The sequence below is a fragment of the Aulonocara sp. 'chitande type north' Nkhata Bay genome, linkage group LG8, assembly GCF_057382095.1.
Source record: "Aulonocara sp. 'chitande type north' Nkhata Bay isolate Kocher_YH1m ecotype deep benthic linkage group LG8, A_spYH_male_GT1.1, whole genome shotgun sequence".
NCBI lineage: Eukaryota > Metazoa > Chordata > Actinopteri > Cichliformes > Cichlidae > Aulonocara > Aulonocara sp. 'chitande type north' Nkhata Bay.
In genome coordinates, this window is record NC_141351.1 from 26,296,014 (window position 1) to 26,314,028 (window position 18,015).

Below are 18,015 nucleotides of genomic sequence, written 5' to 3' on the forward strand. Positions count from 1 at the left end.
TGAAACTGGATGATGACTTGTTGGTTTGTGACTGTATTTGAAGCACATGTGTGACTGCATGTATGTGGAGTGTCTCACTGTTATTCATCAGGTGACAGAGGCAGCTCTGCCATGTTGTCGCTCAGACCGAGGTGGAGAGGTGAGCTCACAGGTGACTGACTGATGATGTGGTGCTATAGATTAACTAGTATTTATTATCATGACAGTTGTCAGGCTGCTTTTAGTCATTCCAGTATCCTCAGTTGAGGCTGAAAGAAGCTTCAGTGCTCTCAGAAAACATGGCTAAAGTCAAAAATGACTCAAATGAGATTAAACAATGCTGCTGTGTGTCCACCAGGAGACACTGGACAGTATAGATGTAAAACCAATATGCCAGCAGTTTATCTCAGTTAACGAGAGGAGCAGGCCTGTGTTTGGCAGCTTCACATAGTGGACATTGAGTTGTTGTGTGGGACACCAGTAGGATTAATGTCTGTTGCCGTAACAGTAGCTTAGAATAAAAAATCCCAGCTCACTGATTTGATCGGGGCGATAGTGTGGCTAAAATGTTGCATAATTTTGCTGAGAGATCTTTTACTTTGTGGTAATCTTAGATGGACATAAAGCACCAGGTCATTCAGTGTTCCCTTAGTGCTAACGTGTCAGAGATGTTGGTGTAACTGAAGTAATGTTGTTAAGTCCTTGAACTCATATTCGTTTATTGTCATGACTGTATTTCAGGGCTGGACTGGCCATCGGGCATACTTGGCATTTGCCCGGTGGGCCGCTCGTGATTTTTCGTTTTTATGGGCCAATGGGTTTTTTTTCCTTTTCTTTTTTTAACAGTATAAATGAAAGGTGGTGGATTGGCCAGTTGGTCATGATCGACTCTGGGCTGGACCAATTACAGCTGAGGAGGTCAAACTTTAAAGTTAAGGTGAAAAGGAACGCGATTTGTCCCACACTACTTCAGCTAGAAAGTTGCTAATTCAATCATGAAACTGATCAATGATCAGCTGATCGGCTTTTCTCTCTGCGCAAGAAAGAGGAAACCAGCAGATGTCGGTTAAACAACAGCAGCACGTTTAAGCTTGATCAGCTGTTGTTAGAATTTATTTAATATTAATTTCTAGTATCAGCTGATGTTTGCTGGAGCCACAGCTGGAAAGCTGCTGGTCATGATGTCGGTTTGTATATCTGGTGAGAGGGAAACATGAAGATGAAACCAGGAGATGTCCTTACTGAATCATCAGAGCTGTGATGGAGAAACAGGTTTACCTTTTAGGTGACATGGATGAGTTGAAGTTATGAACTGTTTCTGAGAGACAAATAACACCAGGATCCTTTTCTAAGCAGCTGACAGCTGGTAACTGTGCAGGGGCGGGTCTAGCAAAGTGTTGCCAGGGGGGCAGGTAGGGCATTAACAGGGAGAGGGGGGCACAAAGACATACTTTTCTTTCTTATTCTCATTTAAAATGTCTAGCTTTTATTAAATAATTATCTGAATCTTACAACAAACGTTTTCATCTGATGTAAAATGTATAGAAATGCATTATTGTATTCAGTAAATATTAAGTCTAGTTAGTATATACCCCAGTAAGTTATAGTATTCTTTACTTTGGGAAGGTACCATCTGTGCAGTCTGCAATTTTGTTGAAGAAAGATGTTGAATGTATTTAATTACTGGAGAAAAATAATAGAGTTATGTGCATTTGTTGTATAAGTGCATTAAATTTAAATCGGTTTTGTTAGTTAAGCATCTTGAGGCAGAGGGTGGGTGGGGGGGGGGGGGGGGGGGGGGGGGGGTTCCCTACTTCTTTTCATTTCTTTTTTTGCTGGGAGTTGGCAACCCTTTCAGTTATAGGTATATGTAATTATAAATTAGGTGTTACTGTTCAGAATACCAGAATATGGAAGGTGGTGTAGGTTTAAGCTTATTATAAAGGCTTTAAAGGATTTATGACTTTTCCTATAATACCATGGTGGGCTGGTCACTCGTCAAAATGCCGATTTTGTCCCAGTCCAGCCCTGCTGAATTTGAAGTTATTTTTATTTTTGTATGATACCTGATTTATATTGAATATGGCTGAAGTAAACTAAAGTCTAAAATACTTATTCATTTGTTTAATTATAATTTAGCATTATATAACTCGCATATAAAACTATCAATTGTAATTTTAAATGGTTTAAAAGCATGTAGAATAGCATATGTAGGCAAGTACATTTCTCCTTTTGTTATCAAGAAGCAAAGACAAAAAGGAAAAAAAAAACTGAATCATTCGCCCCCACCAATGCCAAAACGAAATCTACGCCCTTGCTCTGAATATAGCAAATGTAGTCAGTTCACCGCGACCATTCGTTTGCTAGCACAGAATAGGATTAAAGCCTGATTAACTTTAGTTTGACGTTGCCCTCTGTCTTCTGTTATCACACTTAATAGACTACATTTAGTAGTGTTGTGAAAAATATTTGTTATAATTACTTTTCACTGGTTAATAGTGCTGGGCAATATGCCATTTTTCTTCGTTTCTATCGTTTCTAACCTAATTTTATAAATTATTACAGAATCACAGAAGCCATCTCACGTTATATTTGTAAAGGCATGGCCCTGTTTATGTAGTTGAGAAGGACAGCTTTCGTGACCTCGTCAAAGTCCTTGATCCGAGGTACGTTATGCCCGGTCGTAAGCACTTCAGTAAAGTCGAGTTGCCTTGCTTATATGATGCATGCCGGGCCAAAGTAGAGAAGGATGTTTGCAGGGCCGTGCATTATGCCTTGAATTCTGACCTATGGACGAGCAGAGATACGTAGCCCTACATGAGCGTAACCATCCATTTTATTAACAAAGACTCTGCGCTCGCTGTTTATAGCCTGCGTACTTTCCAGAAGACCACACTGGAGGCATGCTGGCCCAAGGTATGAGTCTGCCATTGATGCATATTTAACGTGCATGTACATTATGTGCATATATATATATATATATATATATATATATATATATATAGCTGGATAGCGTAGTGGTTAGACTACACGCCTTTGGACCGCAAGTTCAATTCCTGCCTGGGGCGTCTGTATCCAGTAAGGGTCCTAAGGCTAGACCCCCTATGCTAAGCAAGCCTACCGCAACATGAGCGAGACAGATAAATATGAAGGCATGCCGGCTCGGACGTCGCCCGGATCAACAAGGTCCGCGTCAGGTGTTGAGGAACCAGGGCACCCTGACGAAAAGTGGGCTACTGGAACAAGAAGGCATCGGTGGGCAAGAGACGAAAACAGGGCGTTGTTGGAATGCTACTACGCAAGTAACCCCGGCGGAAGGGGCTACATGAATAGGATGACGGACCTGTGGATTCTTCGATACCCAACATCCACAATGACGGCGAAACAACTAGTAGCTCAGTGTTCCAACATTCGAAAGAAGGGACTGCTCTCACAGCTAGAGATTGACGAGGTACAACACAAATGCTACGGCAAGGAGGAGTCAGGACGCCAGGTCAGGGGGGAGATATCATCACCCCCACCCGAGATTGGGTACATAGCCCCAAGTGCGATAGGAGAAGGATCGTTGAGTGCGAGAGGAACTGACCTGAAAAATAGGATCAAGCTTGAAACCTGGATCCGCCGTAGCCGGTTACCAAGATTACGTGAAGTACCCTCAGAAGGTCTGCTAGATGATGTTAATGTAGCACTACGGACAATACCTACAGCCACGATTACCGACACTAACAAGCTGATCTACAATACGGCAGCAGTGATCAGTGAGATGCTTGGCTACAAGTTGAACAGCGACAAGGGGCAGTACCCTCCATGGAGAAGGAGGCTAGAGGGCAAGATCAAAGTAGCACGGAGGGAGGTTAGCCAACTAACGGAGTTGCAGAAAGGTGCGACAAATAAGGTGCCTAAGAAATACAGCAAGCTGTCCATACCTGAGGCCTTGGAAACTGCCAAGCAAAGACTCACAGCCTTGGCCAACCGCTTGAGGAGGTACACCAGAGAGATAGAAGGCAGGAGAATAAACCAGCTGTTCTCCACAGAACCGGGCCCTGGTGCTGTCCAACTCTTCATACTGGAGACCCTTTCTTGGATATCTGCCACTGTGATGGTTACTGGACCCTGTTCAGGGAGGTTGCTATGGTCTGCCCTCAGATCCTCTCTGGTGTACCTCCTCAAGCGGCTGCTTGTGGCATCTGTGGCATTTTGCTGTGAGACAAAACTGCACATTCCAGGGTGGCCTTTTGTTGTGGGCAGTCTGAGGTACACCTGTGCACTACTCATGATGTCAGATCAGCATCCTGATGTGGCACACCTGTGAGGTGGGATGGATTATCTCAATATAGCAGATGTGCCCACTACCACACATTTGGACTGATTTGTGACCACTGTTTGGGAGGGATGGTTATATTGTGTATCTGGAATGAATTTTAGGTCTCTACGTCCATCCCATGGGGAATGGGAGCAGTAACAAAGGTGTTGCGTTTATATTTTTGTTGAGTGTATATTACCCATATACCTCTGTCCTTTCTTTCTCAGGAGCATTATTATGATCCAGTCTCTTATTGTGGATTCCTAGAGACTAGACTAAACTAAAGAATTTAAATTATGTGGCCTTGGGCTGCACATATAAGCCAAATGAGGTGCCTTAAGCCTCTGCATTTCTGATTTCATCTATTCACAAAAGAGAAAGTCATTTTTGTTGTACATCTCATAATTGATTAAATAACACATTTCTGTATTTTGAATAATTTTACACCTTGCTTTTCTTCATTAGATGAGGCTTGTTACACTGCCCTTGTAGTGTTAACACACCTGCTCCCACCAGTTGGTGCCAGTCGTTGCAGCCTTAAATCAGCTATAACGCACTTGGTTGTTCTTGCACTGATATGTATTCAGTGAGGTTCACACAGTATTTACCTGAGGAAAGCATTTGTCTAAACCTCACTGAATACTTCTCTAAAAATCTATCTTTATCTTCCCCATCTCCAAGCCTTTGCAGTGATCCTGAAGCATCATCCACAACACACCAACCCCAGCCGATATGCATCGGGGATCTAAACAGTGCAACCAGGCAGTACGTCATTGTTGCCAAGAATGACAAAGCAACCATTCCTCTGAATGATGGCCAGACGTGTGCTGTGGATAAGCTTTTCAAACTGTATTGGGTCCTTGTCCTATCCAGCACCGCTTGGCTCCATCTTCACCTTCTTTGAGTTTGTCTATGACCCGCCACTGTCCACCCAAAGGAAAACCAAAGTACTGGAGCTGATTGCACAGATTAAAGGATGCAAGTAAAATGTTCACCTGTCCAAAATGTAGAGAGTCTCTGTTCACAGAGGTGAGAAACCTCATTTGGCATCTTCGTCAAATTCACTGCTTATGAGATGGACTAAACTTGAAAATTATATGTAGCCAAGATGGCTGCCCAAGGATGTATTATAACTTAAATTCATTTTCAAAGCACCTGCATAGATCTCATTCTACTTCATCTTCAGTGGATGCTGACTCAGTTCAACCTTCTTACCAAGGAGAGACATCAAACTGTTCAGTTGAAACGGATGATCTAGTAGTTCCTGATGTTTTGGAGATGCCCGGTGATGTAGCAGGTGCAGTATCAAAGTTAAAAAACTATACTGATCTTGGTGAATGTGCTGCTTCTTTTGTGGCACAGATGTATGCCTCATCAAATATTACTTTAACAGATGTTACAAGAAGTGTAAACTGTACAAAGGAGTTGCTTGAGAAAACTGTAGACTGTTTGCAACAGTCAACTGCTGCTTTGTTGAGTAGCTTGGATGTACCACAAGACAGCGAGGCTGTTCAAGCATTAATGAAGGAGTTTGAAAGTGCTAAAAATATATTTGAAGATGTAGACACAACATAAAAGGAATTCATTCACTTTGTGGCTACCTTGTAAGTTTCTCTGCAAACAAATTCTGTCAGTTTTGCATGATTGACAAAGCAGATGCACAGCTGATATATGATGAAGACAAAGTTGAGTTGCACACCAAAGACAGTTATCAGGAACATGTCAGCCTAAACGAACCAAGCAAGTGTGAAAGAGGACTCCTCTCTGAATAACCTTCACTAATTTCATGCAACAGAAAACACAAATGTTGATATCATGCATGATATACTTGAAGGTGTAGCCCCTTTAGGGGTTAAATTAATGCTTCACCATTTCATTTATGAGGAGAAGCTCGGTGCTCTCTGTCAGCTGACTGTTAGCAGAGCGAGTGACATCTCTGAAAACATCTGAGCACAAACATGTTCTATGTTGACAACCTGACCAGACGTGAAGATTACGGCGCGACATTCGCGGCTAAAACCCTGTTAAAAGTGTAGCTGGTGACAGAAAAACGGGTATTTTAAAACTTTACACCACCAACATTGCTGCCTGTGATTTGAAATGCATTATGGGATACCTGGCTGCCCCAAGTCCACACAAGCAATCGATTATCTAGGATCGACCTGTCTTGACTTATTTTGCACGGCAGCCAATCAAAATCACTCTCTTCCACAGCATGTCTTTTATCCTGTCTTTCTCTCACCCCAACCAATCACAGCAGATGGCCCCGCCCCTCCCTGAGCCTGGTTCTGCCGGAGGTTTCTTCCTGTTAAAAGGGAGTTTTTCCTTCCCACTGTCGCCAAAGTGCTGCTCATAGGGGGTCATATGATTGTTGGGTTTTTCTCTGTATCTATGAAGCGCCTTGAGGCGACTTATGTTGTGATTTGGCGCTATATAAATAAAATTGAATTGAATTGAATTAGATGCTCTCGATAGGACTAACGTACAGCCACATCAGTTGCCTCAGTCTGTTTAACAGGATGCAGTGACCAATGATTCAACAGCCCAAGAATATACAAGCTGAGAGCTCAGCATCCACTTCTGCTCTCTGATGGTCTAAACTCAGACTGGAATCTAAAAAATGTGAATGGTGAACACTGACTGCTTTCCATGACTTCTTTAAAAAATCTTTAAAAAATGATTTTGTCACAGAGAGAAGATAAAGGATCATGACAGTTGTATATAAACACCTGGGGAGAGAAAAAAGGAGAGTGAAGAAGAAACTCTCATAATGGAAAGTCTTTCAGCCTGAGCCTGTTGCAGTATAACTAAGAGAGGGCCAGGGTCACCTGATCCAACCCTAATTATATGCTTTAGCAAAAATGAAGCCTCATCTTAAAAGAAGAGAGGGTGTCCAGAGAAGAGGGGCCTGGAAGCCAACCCTACGCATCGTAGCAAACACGTAACAGCTGCACACACAGGACTGGCTCAGAGGAGCAAGGGATTGTGGGAAGAAAATTAACTAATGCCTTTGAGAAATCTTCTCAGTCTCTCTCTCTCTCTCACACACACACACACACACACTCACACTCACACACACACACTCACACACACACACACGCACTCACACTCACACACACACACTCACTCACACACACACACACACTCACTCACACTCACTCACACACACTCACTCACACACACACACTCACTCACTCACACACACACACTCACTCACACTCACACACACACACACACACACTCACACACACTCACACACACACACTCACTCACACTCACACACACACTCACTCACACTCACACACACACACACACACTCACTCACACTCACACACACACACTCACTCACACTCACACACACACTCACACACACACACTCACTCACACACTCAGGCTAATCAAACACAGCTGAAAGACGCGGCACTGTAATGAGCTGCTTTACATTTTATAAAGGCTGATGAATCTGTTATTTTGCACACAGCAGCAGAAACACAGTGAAACATCTGAGACTGACTAACACTGGTACACATTTAACTTCCCTAAACTTTTTTGAATTATTATGTGATTTTCTTTTTTCTTTTTGAGGGACTATAGCAGTCAAAGTAAGAAGACTGTGATCAGCAGCAGATGCTAATAAAATCAGTCACACACTGCAGCTACCTGATGTCAGACAGAAACTGTGGAAAAATATTTGTTTTCATACTCCTCAGTGGACGATAGACTCCCCACTGCTGTTTATTATCTGTTTTGAGTCTGTGAGGCTGTTAGTCACTTTATTTTCAGTAATGACACGCTGAGCTGCAGATTTGTTTCGCTGCTGCAAAAAACCAGAACAGATACACAGCGTCAAATCGAGTACGGCTGGATTTTAATAAGCAAAATGAAAAATACACAACAGCAGTGATGAGCAGCTGAAAAACAGATGAACGCAGCCAGAAGAGGAGACACATAACAAACTGTTCAATATCACCACACCTGCAGAGATCTGCACAATAGGGCTGTTCGATATGACAATATATATTGGATGATGATATGAAAACATCTATCATTTCATATTATATGCTATCGTTTGTTTCGTGGTGTTACAAAATAAACCGTTTACAGTACTATTTTTTCATGGTTTTGACGGTCACTGTAGTGGCTGTATTAAAGTTCTCTTTTTCTCTTATATTTACCGTATTTGTACCCTAATTTCTTTCGGGATTAATAAAGTATTCTGATTCTGATTTCCCGGACTACAGAGCGCACCTGAATATTAGCCGCACAAGCTAAAATCAGGGGAAAATCCTGTTTTGTACATACATTAGCAGCACCTGACTAAAAGCTGCAGGTGTTTCAATGCTGACTTATCATATGTAAGAGAATATGCACAAAGCCAATTGTCAGGAAAGAGACGGCTGTTTGGAGACACACCCCTTTTATTAATATTTTGAAAAACAAGTTATGGGTACATATTTGCATAACTTTTTAGTAGAGCTGGGCGATATATCGAGTTTTTAAAACATATCGATATATTTTTATACGAGATATAAGATGTGACAATATCCTTTATATCGATATAGTCTATGTTACGTTATAATTATAGTTGTGGAGCCGCAAGTTTGCCTCTCTTTCGTCCACTTTTGTCTCTACGCAACGTTACTCCGCCTCGCCTTCACTGAAGACAACTCCCCCTCCTCCCCCATCGCTTCACATGCAGGCAGCGACAAGACGGACACGGCAAATCTCCGTTAACGAGTTACTGCGCATCACCCCATGCGTGGGGCTGGACGGCGTCAACGTGCTAACGAGCTAACGAGCTAAACATGCTAACGAGCTAACCGCGCTAACGAGCTAACAGCGCTAACCCTAAAGTCCTTTCATTCTCTCAAAAGTTGATAGCGCGCCTTATGTATGAATTCTGGTTGTGCTTGATGGCCGCGAACCGCTTTTATGTGGTACACGGCGCTCAGCAATCTGTCAAAAATGTTTGAGTACGACTTTGGTAAGCTACGGAGCTGCACCGCTTGATAGATTGTCGGCGCATTACGGCTACCGAAGAGCTTCGCGGAGTGATACGTACTGTGCATCAACGTAATATTACCTTGTGTGTGTATAAGGACCATAAATGGCACCTGTAAGAGACGTGGTTATGAAGCGGATTTCAAACTCCAGGCTGTCAGTCACAGAGTAGAAGTTGGGAACAGAGCAGCTGTGAAATCTGTCTGTCTTTGTTATTACGCTCAGCGTCTTTTAGTTTACATTTTGACTGCACAATTGTGAGCTCTTTGTTTAGCACAAAAACAACCTTGTTTTCTTTTATTTATGGAGCATTATTATTTAATGAATGCTCATAATTTAATTTTGAGTAATTTTTCATGTACATCTATGCTGTATGTTAATAAAAGTGCCTGTGTGACATCTGGGACACAGCTTTGACTAAGAACTCTCTTTTTGTTCTTACTTTATGGCTTAAAAAAAAATATCGAGATACATATCTTATATCGCCATCCAGCTAAAAAATATCGAGATATAAATTTTGGGTCATATCGCCCAGCCCTACTTTTTAGGTATATGTACAAGTAGCGGTAATTACAAGTACGAAACATGTACTGTGCTTCATAAATGAGTAACAAATGTAGTACATAACAATAACCTACAGCACACCAGAAAAATAGATCCGGACTACCTTTTAGGCTCAGGTGCAGTGACACGGCTTTAACAAGAAGAAAAGTCAGTCATTCACCACCATCTTTCTTTTCTTCCTGCACTGAAACCACCAAAGTCCTCTTCTCCAGTGTCGGACACGAACAGGCTCAGGATGGCTTCGTCATCCACTCTCAGCTTCTTTCTTTCGTTGTCACTTTCAAAACCAAACAAATCCTCGTTGTCAGTGTCAGAGTCGAACACCCTCAGAAGGGCCGTGGCGGTGTCCTCCTCTCCATCATGCAGCAGTCCAGCCCTTCGAAATCCGTTGGTGATCGTGGATGTTTTCACACTTTTCCACGCTGTCAGGTTCCACCGGTGGAGTTGGGCATAACTTGCTTTTCGCAAGTTTATCGCCGCTGGTCATCCACGCCTCCCGCTGAACGCGTAGCGCTACTTTGAAGTTTGTTTTTCGCGCTACTTGTACAGCACTATGTTGCCTGGCGGATGGACATGTGACCAACATACCACTCTTGAACCCCGATACTGTGTGTCTGATCACATGCCTTTCCGCCAGCCAACGTAGTGCCGTACAACAGCGGAACAAACAAAACAAATCCTCTTACGATATGACAAAAATCACGGACAATCCATAGAAAAGCCGCACCTGACTAAAAGCCGCAGGGTTCAAAGCTTGTGCAAAAAGTAGCGGCTTATAGCCCGACAATTACGGTACTATAACCACACTACGGATAGACAAGTGACTCTTTTTATGCGCTGTCATTAGCAACAACGACGGTAAAACCATTGTGTGGCTCCACCATCCTCTTGTTTATTTTCCACATAAACCTTTCACAATAAAGCTCAAGATCCTGTTAAGATTTTCCAAATAAACTGAAATGGTGACAAACAGAAGGACCAGTCAAAACAAATCGAGGACCTTATTCCTAAACGAGGGCCTACCCTCTGTAGCATGGACATGGTTTGTTTATGAAAAGTCTGATGCAGACCAGAAAACTGAGCTATGCAAATTATGGTGCAAACTGGCCTCAGACTCAAACAGGACAAGCCTCTTGTACCACCTATGAAAGAAAAAAAACCCACTCGACTCCAGGTAAACGACGCCCAGCTGAAAACACTTCACATGAGTCGAGCTGGCCGAGATTCAGCGAATTAACAGGAAATGTCAAATTTTTGTGATATATATCGTTGTCAGGACGATATACGTCTTATTTAGGGATATGAGATTTTGGTCATATCGCACAGCCCTACTGCACAATCAGAATCACAGCATGGAACCAGAACCTGAACTTGCTATGGTGTCACAACCAGATCCTGTTATCAATAGATTATACGATTATCTTATTTGATTTACTCTGACTGCAGACAGGAAACACACAGCATTGTAAACAGGAAGTGGCTTTACCACGTGATCCATATACAGCTTATGAAATTAGCGAAAGCAGCAATTGTGACTCCACCAACACACTAATTACACAATTAGGATCAAATCAGACTCACCTGATGGAGGAAGAGCTGTGGGGAGAGGGAGAGGAGACAAAGACAGCAGGTGTAGTGGGAGCGAGGAAGAAGAAGAGTCTTCAGGTTCGACATCTCTTGTCTTTGTGTTGTCTCTCCTGATGTGATCTGCACACAGAATAAGAAATGGATGCTTCTGATCTTCATCAGTGTATTGAAGAATATTTCACGAAGCCTAAAAACTGAGTGTCCACATGTCTTCTGCTCTTTCTGCTTAGTAAATAGATTTTATTCAAGCTCGACAGGAACAGCTGAGAAGAGTTTGTATGTATGAGTTCAAATGCTGAACTGATTTCCAATGAATAAAAAAGAGGGTTGACAGTGAGGGTGTAAGCAGTCACTTCAGATTAAACATTCATCCATCTTCTTCCGCTTATCCAGGGCCGGGTCGCCCAAGCAGAGAAGCCCAGACCTCCCTCTCCCCAGCCACCTCCTCCAGCTTGTACGGGGGAACACCAAGGCGTTCCCAGGCCAGCTAAGAGATATAATCTCTCCAGCGTGTCCTGGGTCTGCCCCGGGGCCTCCTCCCGGTGGGACATGCCCGGAAAACCTCGCCCAGGAGGCGCCCAGGAGGCGCCCAGGAGGCATCCTTGTCAGATGCCCGAACCACCTCAGCTGACTCCTTTCGATGTGGAGCAGCAGCTCTACTCTGAGCCCCTCCTATATGGTCGAACTTCTCACCCTATCTCTGAGGCAGAGGCCAGTCACCCTTCGGAGGAAGCTCATATATTGTAAGGTAGACCCTACAATAATACTTCTTAGCACAACAACACCCTGAATCTAAATTGATAAATCAAAAGAACTAGTCGCATGAAAAACAAATGAATAAATTTCAGATTGATACCGGCTTCAATGAAGTAAACAATCATTGAAATAATTAGAGAGAAATCTGTCATCACTGAGGCTCCATATGGAAACCCCCGCAATCAGCCATTATAAGTGGCTGATATCATTGTGGCTTAACTGAAGTTTCATGTAGTTACACTTTTAATGAAGATCTGTGTGCTTGTGGCATGGTTATATTTCAGCAGATTAGTCCGCCTCCACGAGTTTGCGCTCCTTTCAGGAAAACACTGACCTAAATCTGTTGACGGCAGCACCATTGCAGCGACAATAAAACATCTGTGGAAGGATATTTGATGCAGCACAATGCTCGCAAGATACCAACCCCCATGTTGCTCTCCGATGCATCCACCGGAGTATGAATGTGTGTGACTGTTAGATAGTAAGCACTTAGAGACAGCATAGACAAAAAAGTGCTGGTGTGAATGGGTGAATGGTGAGTGCTCAGCCAGAGTAGAAAAGCGCTAGATAAGAACCAGTCCATTTACAGTCCGATGAATGATAAGGTTAGAAATTATTTTAACAACACATGCTCACTGTTGCAGACATTACATTTTTTAGTTTTCAGCTGTTTTTCATTTCCTCTCCACATTCAGCAGAGCAGAATTTCCTGCGGAGGTTTCCATCTGTGAGCATGTTGTGTCAATCTGAGACAAATCAATCTTGACAAACTATAAACTGAAGAGAAACCGAGCTCCTGCCAGAAAACATCAACAACATGAACACACACCCACGTTTGACTAAATAAAAGCAAATTTAATCTGCATTTGTTGGCTTCCAAAAGCCTCTGACTGCATCTGAACATCGTCTCAAACAAATGAACTCAGAGGATTTAGACAAGAGAAACACATCTGTGTCTATTTCAGTGATGCAGACTCAGGCTGCAGCCAGTCAATAACCTGTTCCTGCACCCCTGAGTTTATTCTTTAAGGCAGCAGCTGTTCTCAGGAAGCTCCTCACAAACAGCAGATAAAAATATAAAGACACACAACAAAGACCTCTTAAAATGTCAATGCAACAAACCATCTGCAGATGATCATGCTACAAGTTGCAGGAAGAAATTTCAGCAGGAGATGATGTAGAAACATAATGCCACATTATACAATAAAAGAGGGACATTAACAACTCAGTATTCATTTGAAAAGTGCAATGCAATAACGTAAAAAACTGCACCACAGGTGAAAGTTGAAGTAATTTTGATATTACTTCATTCAGAATATTTATGAATTCTGTTCTCTTGGCCTGAGCTGTGTCAGACTTAAAAAGTTTCCTGGCCTTTCTTTTTTACTGAACTTTTGCTAAATAATTTTCCTGGTGCTGGGGTTTCGGAAGTAGCCGGTAAGATCCCAGAGATTATAAAGAACCAACCCAAGTTGAACCAGTCTATTTGGGGACAAATGATATCTGATATCAAAAGACGGAGGGGGTTGGTTTCGTCCACCTACACAGCTTGATTGCCTGGATGTTATCAGTCTGTAGAGACTACAAGGTGGCTATTATAAATAACATTAACTTGCTTCTGGAGCACAGAGGGCTTTACTGGAGGGATGGTGTATGGATGGTATGGTAACATAACCAAGTTGGTTCCTGCATGTTGATGGCAAACATATCTTATGGTTTACAGCAGCGGTCTCCAACCTTTTTTGCGCCACGGACCGGTTTATGTCCGACAATATTTTCACGGACCGGCCTTTAAGGTGTCGCGGATAAATACAACGAAATAAAACCAGTACCGGTACAAAAAGAAAAAAGATGTGTTCATAACACAGGAAAAGACCCATGGAAACCCTGAAAATGTGAATTTCACACCCAAGCCTCAACTCTCGCAGCCCGGTACCAAACGACTCACGGACTGTTACTGGTCCGTGGCCCGGGGGTTGGGGACCGCTGGTTTATAGCACTCAAATGTTCCGCCTTTCTCTGGGTTATATATAACAACGGTTATATTGCCTAATCAATCACAGCACTAATCCTTTGGGTGACTGGTGCAGCTGTATGTGTCCAAGCCATTCTCAAACCATAACCCACTTACAATAGGCATGGACCTGCAAATTCAGACTTTACTTATTTTGGCTGAATTGTGGCAATAAACACCCAACTCAAACCACCAAGAGACTGTGTCTGGGCCCAGACCACCTAAACAAGAAAACAAACAAAGCCGTTTTCAACTGTACCAGGACAGTTAAATGTATCAGACATTAGACCTCTCTCTTCTAAGTCCTATTAGTAAATGATTTAACAAAAAGTACAGGCTGAGTTGAAGGCTGAGTGAATCTTTCACTCCAGCTTATTAATTAGCCAAAGACCGACACACAGTTTTACTTCAAAGCCTCAATCTTAGGGTGTTTAGTCCATAATACTCTGGTTCCTTTCTGGTTCATTCATTCGTCGTACTCTGGTTCACCCTGTATATTACTCTTTTGTGCAGATGCGAACACAGTATGCGCACTCGAGTGTGGCCTAAAACAACTGCACCAACGTCCTTTGGTGGAGGTGATTTTGGTCCAGAGTGGTTCATTCATGGTGTACATGTGATCTGAGCTGAACCAACTACCATGTGTACGCTGCAAGTTTGAGTTAAAAAACTTCCAGTAGCCACATCTGCTTTGTTACTATAGATATGCAAAGGTCTGTACAGGCTAGCAGCTAGCCACAAAGTAAATCCCGTAAGTTCTCCAATAGTCATAAAGACAACACCTTCTTCTTCAGTTTAGTTTATTTTTTTCATGTAAACAAACTAAAGCTACAAGTTTACAAACCTGTCAACTGATTTGTAAGTAAATGGACGATAATGCCTTAAGCCCCACCAGGCTAAGTGCGACACAGATGAGCTGTGCGTTTAGGCTGATAAAAAGTCCAAAAGACAAAACAGAAATCCAGTTAGCTAATGAGTTACATAGTCTACAGGGGAAAATGAAACCACATACAAAGGCAAACATGGAAACGGGTAACACTAGGGCATGCAAGCAGATATTTGGACCAGATAGCAACTGAACATACACAAAGGGGTGTTTGCGGCAGAGAGGAAACACCTGGGAAACACAGGTGAGATAAATACCAACAGAGACTAACCCAAAGTAAGAAATAAAGAAACAGTAAACGGCACATTCTAACATACAAACTTGATAATTGGATAAAAATAACACAGGGGAGGTGAGGTACACTAAATCAAAAACTCAGGTACTTAAATATAAACTTTAACATGAACAGAATCCAAAAGCTATACCAATACTAAGAAGACCTTGGACTATCAACACGAATAAACCAACCAGAAACTGCTAAAAGGAAAAAAGAAAAGAAAAACAGAGAAAAAGGAAAAGAATACAACAAGACCAAACACAAACTCCCATGGTTCATTACTCATTTAGAAGATCGTTTAGCCTGGAGAAATAGTTTGCTGCTTTATAAGAAAGCCCTCCGCAAAGCCAGAACATCTTACTATTCATCACTGACTGAAGAAAATAAGAATCCAGGTTTCTCTTCAGCTCTGTAGCCAGGCTGGCAAACAGTCAGAGCGCTGTTGAGCCAACCATCCCTTTAACGTTAACTAGTAATGACTTCATGAACTTCTTCACAAATAAAATTTCAATCATTAGAGATAATTCTGAGAAGCTTCTTCAGTTCAGAACTGAAGAAGCTTCTCGGATGAGAGGTGAAACGTGTTCAAGCAACTTAAAGAAGTCCAGGTGTTTTTTTTCAAATGATCTTCTTATGGCCTCTGACAGTGGACTCATCTCTGTGCTTGTCCTGCTAGACCTCAGTGCAGCGTTCGATACTGTCGACCATAATATCCTATTAGAATAGAATAGAATAGAATTCAACTTTATTGTCATTGCACATGCACAGGTACAAGGCAACGAAATGCAGTTTGCATCCACCCAGAAGTGCTTTAGTGATATAGATATATTACAATATATATTAGCAATAATATAGATATGCAAGTATATTACAGAAATGGGTCTATTATGGTATGTTATAATGTACACGGTATGAAGTATGTTGTGAATATTCTATAACTATAAGTATGTACAGGCTGTAGTGAGTACAAGCTATGTACAGGCTATGAACAGGATATAAATATGAAAAACTATACAGAATATGAAATAAATAACTTTACAGGAATCTGAGATATACAGCTATACAGAAATGGGAACTATGCAAGTTGTAAACAGTTGTAGGATTAAAAATTATCGAATGTACAGAATGATTATTACAGAGCTATACAGTAGTGCAGTTAAGGTAAGTGAGGGTGTGGATAATTTCTACAGAGGCTATATAAAGTGCTGGTGGTTGTGAGTGGTGGTTCACTCCATGTTATTATTGTGTGTTTGAGGGTACAGTTGTCCATTGTGTGTGTGTGTATGTTCAGTCCATGTGTTAACGTGGGTCAGATGTCAGGAGGCAGAGTTCAGGAGTCTGACAGCTGTGGGGAAGAAGCTGTTCCGGTACCTGGTGGTCTTAGTCCGGAGGCTCCTGTAGCGCCTCCCAGAGGGCAGGAGGGTGAAGAGTCCATGTGATGGGTGACTGGGGTCTTTGATGATTTTCCCAGCCCTTTTCAGACACCGCTTCCTGTAGATGTCTTTTATGGCAGGAAGTGGTGCTCCGGCGATGCGCTGGGCAGTTTTCACGACCCTCTGCAACGCCTTCCGGTCCGAGGCAGAGCAGTTCCCGTACCAGACTGTTATACAGTTGGTCAGGATGCTCTCGATGGTGCAGCGATAGAAGTTCACCAGGATGTCTGAGGACAGGTGGTTCTTCCTCAGAGTCCTCAAGAAGAAGAGGCGCTGGCGAGCCTTCTTGACCAGCTTGGAGCAGTTGGTCGTCCAGGTGAGATCCTCGGAGATGTGGACTCCCAGGAACTTGAAGCTGCTCACACGCTCCACAGCCGTCCCCTTAATGTGGATGGGTGGATGTGGGTCAGCATTCCTCCTGTAGTCCATGATGAGCTCCTTAGTCTTCTCGGTGTTAAGCAGCAGGTTGTTTCTGTCGCACCACTCAGCCAGACGATCCACCTCCTCCCTGTAGGCGGCCTCATCGTTGTCACTGATGAGGCCAATCACCGTGGTGTCATCTGCAAACTTAATGATGGTGTTGGAACCATCAGCAGGTCTGCAGTCGTGGGTGAAGAGGGAGTAGAGGAAAGGGCTCATCACACAGCCTTGTGGTACACCGGTGTTCATCGGGATTGTAGATGAGCAGCGGTTATCCAGCCGGACATGTTGGGGGCGGTTGGTCAGGAAGTCCAGTGACCATTTGCACATGAGGGAACTGATGCCCAGGTCTGTCAGTTTCCTGATGAGTTGTGAGGGGTGGATTGTATTGAACGCTGAACTTATTAGAGCGATTAGAACATGATGTAGGTATTACAGGTACTGCACTGCAGTGGTTTGTATCATATCTATCTAATAGACTCCAGTTTGTGCATGTAAATGGAGAGTCCTCTTCACATACTGAGGTTAATTATGGAGTTCCACAGGGTTCAGTGCTAGGACCAATTCTGTTTACATTATACATGCTTCCCTTAGGCAGCATCATTAGAAGACATAGCATACATTTACACTGTTATGCAGATGACACCCAGCTCTAGGGCTGCTCGATTATGGCAAAAATGATAATCACGATTATTTTCACTGACATTGAGATCTCGATTATTTGACGATATTTATTTAACAATAACAATGTGTTGAATAATGACTTTAAAGATTGTCAAAAAATAATATAAAATA

At 42.6% G+C, this 18,015-nt stretch overlaps 1 protein-coding gene across 4 annotated transcripts in view; it reads right to left on the minus strand.

The window, feature by feature from the left end:
- Positions 1–18,015, minus strand: part of tcerg1l (transcription elongation regulator 1 like) — a 74,359-nt gene that overhangs the window by 46,412 nt on the left and 9,932 nt on the right. For all 4 annotated transcript variants that reach the window (XM_086304587.1, XM_086304588.1, XM_086304585.1 and 1 more), the window contains one exon: positions 11,429–11,554. In XM_086304587.1, the coding sequence (XP_086160713.1) occupies positions 11,429–11,554 (126 nt within the window). The remainder of the gene's footprint in view (positions 1–11,428; positions 11,555–18,015) is intronic.